Source organism: Charadrius vociferus, unplaced genomic scaffold, assembly GCF_000708025.1.
Source record: "Charadrius vociferus isolate BGI_N301 unplaced genomic scaffold, ASM70802v2 scaffold72, whole genome shotgun sequence".
Lineage (NCBI taxonomy): Eukaryota > Metazoa > Chordata > Aves > Charadriiformes > Charadriidae > Charadrius > Charadrius vociferus.
Genome location: NW_009647830.1, coordinates 5,992,848 through 6,000,115, shown reverse-complemented (window position 1 = coordinate 6,000,115; position 7,268 = coordinate 5,992,848). Strand labels below are relative to the sequence as shown.

The following is a 7,268-nucleotide window of genomic DNA, read 5'->3' as shown; positions in this document are numbered from 1 at the left end:
AATAAAAAAAGGGGTTCAAGATCTCCAGAGAGGTTTCACTTTGCGTTTCCTATAAAATTCAAAATTTTCAACAAATAAGTGTTTGTATATTGCCTGGCCAAACTAGTAAAAAATAAATTGCTTTGCTTGTTTTGTGATTTCCCCAGATTTTCTGTGTCTCTAGTGAAGAGTTGGAAATGTCTGTTTTTCCAGGGAATGGCACCAGTTGGGACCCAGCTGATCGTACGCACTCTGTACCTTCTCAGGTGGCTTTGCTTTATTGAACTGATGTTTGAGAAGTCCAGACACTAATGCTTCTAATGATCAGCCATTCTTTTTGACTTTTGGTAACAAGTATTCTCATGCAGTTAATATCAAACAGAACTTTGTGCTCTAAATCTGTTATTTCAAAATTCCCATTTTTGAATTCCCCTAGTCTCAAGTAAGTAGTACATTGTCTCCCTTTTTTACTCCCTACAATCTTTTCTCCTACTTCCAGGGCCCCATGCTGCAAAATGTCATTTTGCCGGTCTTCAGTTCCAGTGACAACTTTAATTTTACTGATTTTAATGGGTTTTTCAAATACAATCCCATAGAAGTCTCCGGTAGAAGGAGCTTTGCCCCAGAAGTACTCATCAATGCTGCTGTAAGCCTTGCTTGCCTCATAGTTTTCAAATACATTCATGTTGGTGTGCAAGTTTGCAGGCGGGTTGTCAGGGATATCAAATGATTCCTCTTCAAAATCATCATCCTTTAGCTTGTTTTCAGCTCCTTTGTAAGATGAGTAGTATCCCATGTGCTGGAACAGAGATGGCTTAAAACGTATCACTTCCTTTTGAGCTAACAGCCCACGAAAGTGGATAAGCAGCCAATCACAAGGCATTTCTTGGTAGAACATCAACAAAAAATGGGCCAGGCGTGGGAGGTCATGGGAGTGGTAAAGCTTTCCAATGTACCCCAGTTTGGAGAATTCCAAAGTCACCCAATAGGATCCTTCTCGGGAGGTAATTACTTTCTTAACAGCAGTCAAAAAATTCTTTGAGCAGCGAACGTCATCTTCTAGCATCACATAATAGTCAGAAAGATTAGCACAAAAGTTAAGAAGGAAAGCATAATCTACATTTTGTTTGGATCGAAACTTCACACGGTCCTCTGGGTCATTGTAATTTCTCTTGAGGCCATCTAGTACAGGATAATACTCCTCAGGGACGTGAATAACAATTAATCTGCCTGCTATTATGTGATGTGCAAATTTCTGTGAAATATCCTGGACCATCCCTTCACACCAGGCTGAGTCAAAATCCGCCAGCTGCACTACCACCGCAATTTCTTTGAGTTCCTCGTAACTTGACTGCTCAAATATGGACTTGATGGTCTCAAGCAAGTAGTTTCCCTTTTTCCGTTTCACAGAGGATAGCCCGATTGTAAGATACCCTGTACAAAAATAAATTTAAACAAAAGCTGAGTATCTGACATTAGAAACCATTTTGCCACAAAGCTATCCTCCAGAGCTGTGCTTATGTTAAATAAACCTTTTGAATGGTGAAGACTGAGAATATTACACTGCATGCAACAAAGGACGTTTATTGCCTTTTCATTAGAGAAGAATTGTATGGTAAAATGGAGACTATTGCATTAAACAATCAGTTGTTAACTGCAAGGAATGGCATGTAGTGGACAAAAGCCAAAGCAATGTGCACGTATATGCCTGGGAGAGGAAAACAAATAGACAGTGATACGGCTGTAAAATCTGCTAAAAGAACAGGAATTATGAGATATGATTCACACAATATTTTTAAAGTAAGGAACGATGAAATGCAGCACAAAAACTTATGCTATAGATCAATTGCCAAACTTTTATAATTTTAAGCACTCTACAAGACTAGTTACACTTACACATAACTTCACAGTTTTATGAATGTTGCATGGATAATTTTTTTCTGCGTGTTCATTTTTAACTGAATTTGTCCAGTTTTTCCTTGCTAATAGTTCTTCTTCTAACCCTCTGAGCATTTTACAGGGATCTCCCTCTTGCAAGATGTAATTTAGATATTATTTTAAAGTAGAAAGAAGTTACGACTGCATACCTGTGCTTGTATAAATAATTTTTAATGCTGTTACATCTTTCTAGGGAGAGATGCATCTTAATTATAAGGGAAGAATTTTCATCTCTGCTGTTTTGGAGTCACTGCCACTGCATTTTTACCAGCAGTCCAAGTCAGTTTTCTTTCAGTTGTTTGCTCATGTGTCTCCATTTTTCTAACTTCTGATGTAAAAAATGTTAAGACTGTGTAATTGACAGGGTGTACTTTAGTTGAACCTACCCCAACTTTTGTAAAATATTGTGGTTTGTAAAAGACTGCTCTGATAAAGTGATTCAGAGTTTCCCTCAAGGCTTAAGTCTGCTCAAAATGCAGTTGTCCAGTGACGTACAACCCCTAGAAGCCATTTATGCTGCCTACACAGCCCCAAATTTCTCAAATCTAATTTGAACAAACTTTACTTTATAGCTTTCTATGAAGATCAAAAACTCACAGATGATTTTATTTCACCTTCTGTGCTTGGATTCCTGAGCCTTGTTTATATTTGTGAAATGATTGGTTGGGAACCCAGAGGACACCTGTCTAAAAGTTAGGTATGGCAATATTTCACTTGAAAATCTTGAACCCTGCCTGAAGTCAGAATAACTAGATAGTCCATCTGCAGATGGCTGTGAGAAGAATTCTTCTTTACTGTCCCCACAGTAGCAGAATTCACCTCCCCCGTAATCACAGCTAAATGAACAAGGAGATTCATTCACAGCTCCTGGATCAGCAGAACAGGGGACCTGAAGTGTGTATCATCTATGTGATCCCAAGCATACCTTAGACGATTGGTTTTACTGGTTATACAGATCGAGGCTGCCAGTATGGTCTCAGAGAGTGGTTACAGAGCACCACCAGCACTCTCCTTGCTCCTGCTTTCTAAATCATGTCTCTCTGACCTGGCAGGAGATACACAAAAATATGCTCACAAAGACCATCCAGGGGCTGCCTGCAGGACAACTACAAGTCAGGCATTTGGTCAGAAGGTAACCAGGCTGTGGGGCAGTCACTGCTAGGGCTGAACTAGCAGCTGCCCAGAAACTGCCTATGCCGAGAGAGATAGCTGTCCCACTAACTCTCTGAGATTGTCACTGCTTAACTCAGCCGCTCTTGCCTAGAAACACCACAGGGACTATATGGATTTCACCCATTTTTAAATTACCTCATTTCATAACATTCAGATTGCAGTTACTTACTTTTCCTTGGCAAAGGCGTGCCAGCTAGGTAGCGATAGGAAATGTTTATAGATCCTGAGAAATTAGACAAATCTTTAAAAGTGTGAACATAGCGCTCGGGGTTGAGCTGGTGCGTGGCTGTTTCTCTGATTAATTGCTTGTCCCCTTCCTATTAGTGAGAAAACAAAAAGAATAGGAGAGGAAAAGAGACAGAGAGAAACACATTTGTGAATGCCAGCCAGAGAGGATACACGGACAGGCAGGTTTCCAAGAATAACATTTTTCAGTGTCAGCTTTCGTGAAAGTATGTAGATGTCACCTCATTTTTATAAAAACCCATTACTGAATATCATACATTTTTGGCTACAGAAAATCTACCATAACCCTTCAGATTACGGTAACAGGAAAAGAAAAAAAAATATTTTGGACAAAAACTCTGGAAAGGTTGCAAACCCTAAATTATTGCCAAAAAATGTTGCGGTATTCAAAATAGGGATAAGAAAGCACCAGTCAGCAACAGATGACATAATTTTCATAGATGGAGAAGTGGGGGAGATTTTTTAAAAATGTTTTCAGTGATTAAAAAAACCACCAAAACTATTGCAAAGGAAAGACAAAACTAGATCCTGGCTTTTGGTTCACTTTTTGCCATTTTTTTGAGTAGCTCCAACTCAGATCTGTGATAAGAAGAAAAGCATGTGATCATCTAGTCAGTCAAAGCTTTCTCTGGATTTGGTGAACACTGTTTGATGGTACACAAAAAAGGCCAGTTTTTGACCATGCCTCCTCTTTCTGCCTCCTTCTCCCATCTTTTTCTTCCAAGAGGCTTCTTGAGCCATAGTAAAGTCACACAAGGGAAGGAGTGGCTTCATCAGCAGTGCCCTATCCATAAGCTCTGTTGGGTCTCAGGGAAAATCTGTACCTTAGTCCTTAAAACAGGAGAATATCTAACAGGTTGTAGTGCCACGAGACTGAATTTAAAGGTAGGAATGCTTATTTAATTTACAGTGTTTGATTCTAGTCTGATGACAGGCCAGTGTACGAATGAGTTAATTTCTTCTGATATATATAGTAAGTTAATGCACTAAAAACTTCCTGATCTGTCATTAAATGGGACCATTGTGCAGTAATAGTACTGCAGCTAACAAGAACAACCAAAGAAACAGTAAACAGCACTCATATTTAATGGCATAAATATTTAAAAATATGTTAAAGATGTATTTTATAGCACAAATAAATATTTCTGTAAACCAAACCTAGTTTCATTTTAAGTTCACTATTTTTCTTTCATAGAAGTCATAAATAATCCACTTCTGAGCTTAGTGAAGACTTTTGGTGAACTTCCAGGGGCATCTACCTTCACTGTTATGCTGTCTTGGTCTGCAGTGTCTCTCCAGTAATCTCTTTCTAGTGCTGCTATGCTACTTTGCATTTGCTCATAAGTTATGAGAGGAAGGTTTATGCTGATCAGATTCCAGATTAAAGTGTAACTCAGTGGGCTAGGAAGAGAATGCACCAAAACTTCAAGAGATTTTAATGAAAACTGTCAAATGGAAAAAAAAAAAAAAAAGCTGGTCCAAAAACTTTCTTTTTTTAAACCCAGCCTTTCTTTAGTGTCAAAACATCACATGTCATTGGTTCCAGAATAGAGCACCAAAATTCTTCATTTCATAAGAAGGTTTTGGGATGGAAACCCATTCTGCTGAGCTTTTCCTACATAAAAAATTTCAGAATGTTTAGAAATAGAGAATGTCAGGACAAAATGTTTTGATTTTAACAAGCAAAATATTTGAACTGACCACAACAAATTTCCTTTTCTTCCTCTTTAAGAAATGCCTTTTAAGAAGTGGCTAACAATCTTTTTTTTTTTTTTTTAATGTTGTTGTTTTCATTCCTTTGTTGCATGAAAAGCAAAACTGAAATATGGATTATTCCACAAATTTAAAATCTGGTTCTTCTACCTCTGACTACTATGCAGAGGTCAGTGAAACTGAAGAGCTTGATTAGTCCTATTTAGCTATCTTGTCTAATTTTTTTCTATGATGATTCTGGCTTTTGTCTCTTAACTAACCTCTAACTTACATTCCAGTGTTTGCTGGAGCTTGGGAGGTTCCTCTGGGTGCCATGGGAAGAAGTGCCAGAAGTTCTCCATTCTTTATAGAGATACTCTGCGCAGCTGAGTATGCTACGTCAGCTACAATAGTACTATTGTTTTGATAGAGCCCAAAATAATGATTAGTATTCATAGAAGAGTTCAGAAGGTATGCTTCACTTACAGTTTACTTACACCTCAGAATACGTATTTAAAAATCGCTGCATATATTGTGATATCTGGTTATATTCACTCACTATGTTTTCAAAATATTTGATCAGATGTGTTTCACATGCTGCAGACAAGGCACCTTAAACTGCTCTGCTGACACATGTCCCTCAGCACTGCGTGCCACCTATCAAATATACTTAAGCCATTTTCCCAGGTGGGGCCATACTTTTTATTTCCACAGCAAACACCCTGCAGAAAACAGTGAAGGGATTCTTGAGACATGTGAGGAAAAGTTATCCTCTCCCTTCTTCAGATTTGCCACAGTGAATCTCTCTTTCATATTGTGGTGTCCTGGAAAAGGCCATTCATCTTATTCTACAACCTAGAGACAGAGGGACCAGCCCTGCATCCCCTTGCGCAGCCTTCTGCCTGAGACTGGGAAGGGAAACGCGGGGTTATTTGCTTTCCTCTATCAGCTACCTTCAGGAGATACTCCAGCAGGAGACTCACTATAATTAGAAAGTCAGAGAGCCTTCGGAGCTCTGAGGACTTTCAGGTTCCCATTCCCTGAGGGGAACTGGTTAGCCTGCTGTCGTTGAAAGCTACCCCTAAGTCTCCTCACCACCAGCAGTGAAACTGCTCATCTTTTACCTCAGCAGAGAAAACACACCAGACAAGTTAGCGGAGCTGTCAGACATGTTCAGGAAAGTTGAAAATAAAATTAAATAAATAAACTAAAAAGTCAACAGCCTAACACATTTGAAAAACGCTTGATGGACCATAAAAGTATCAAGAGATCTGGAAGAACTGTCAGGAGACTTGGCAAGAGACTTGGCTGGGAGCTACATGCATGCAAACATGCCAGAATTGTGATGAGAGAAGCAATGAAAGAGAGTGAATTTCTAAAAAAGGAGGGAAAAAAAGAGCAAATTAAGAATAAGACAGGGAGCCATCTGGGGAGCTGGCAAATAGGACAGGAAAATATTTCAAAAACAAACCAAGAGGAACACCATTAACAGTGATAATAAAAACACTTTCAGAAACATCTGGGGGACTTTGAAGCAGTTAGCGAAAGGAGAAGAAGCATCAGGGAAAATACCACTGGGAAAAAAAAAAAAAAAAGTGATAAGCCAGGTCAAATTCGATCACAACCAAGAAATGATGAATTAATAAAACATAGGCCAAAACCTTAGTGTAAGTACTGCTAGAGAAAGAAATATGTCTGTAATAGAGTTGCGTGCTAGAAGCATGGGTTATCTTTCCAATGATCTAAAAAGTAGTAGGATAGTCTTAATAATATTTACAATCTTTACAACATTTTTATAAGCAATGTTATAAGAATATTTTAAATTAAAATACAGGCAAGTTACCCCATGCATCAGTACAGGTTGGGGGCTGACCTGGAGAGCAGCTCTGTGGAAAGGGACCTGGGAGTCCTGGTGGACAACAGGATGACCATGAGCCAGCAATGTGCCCTGGTAGCAATGGCATCCTGGGTTGAATCAGGAAAAGTGTGGCCAGTAGGTCGAGGGAGGTCATCCTCCCCCTCTAGTCTGCCCTGGTGAGGCCGCATCTGGAATACTGTGTCCAGTTCTGGGCTCCCCAGTTCAAGAAGGACAGGGATCTGCTGGAGAGGGTCCAGCAATGGGCTACTAAGATGATTAGGGGATTGGAACATCTCTCATATGAGGAAAGGCTTAGGGACTTGGGTCTCTTTAGTCTAGAGAAAAGAAGATTGAGGGGGGATCTTATTAATACTTACAAATA

General features: G+C 39.3%; 1 protein-coding gene across 1 annotated transcript in view; it reads right to left on the bottom strand.

Annotated features, from left to right (window-relative positions):
- Window positions 1-256: 256 nt before the first annotated feature.
- Window positions 257-7,268, bottom strand: part of MGAT4C (MGAT4 family, member C) — an 8,469-nt gene continuing 1,457 nt past the window's right edge. The window contains exons 2-3 of the mRNA XM_009882662.1: window positions 3,260-3,407; window positions 257-1,413 (exon numbers count right to left, since the gene is read on the bottom strand). Of these exons, the coding sequence (XP_009880964.1) occupies window positions 257-1,413; window positions 3,260-3,407 (1,305 nt within the window). The remainder of the gene's footprint in view (window positions 1,414-3,259; window positions 3,408-7,268) is intronic.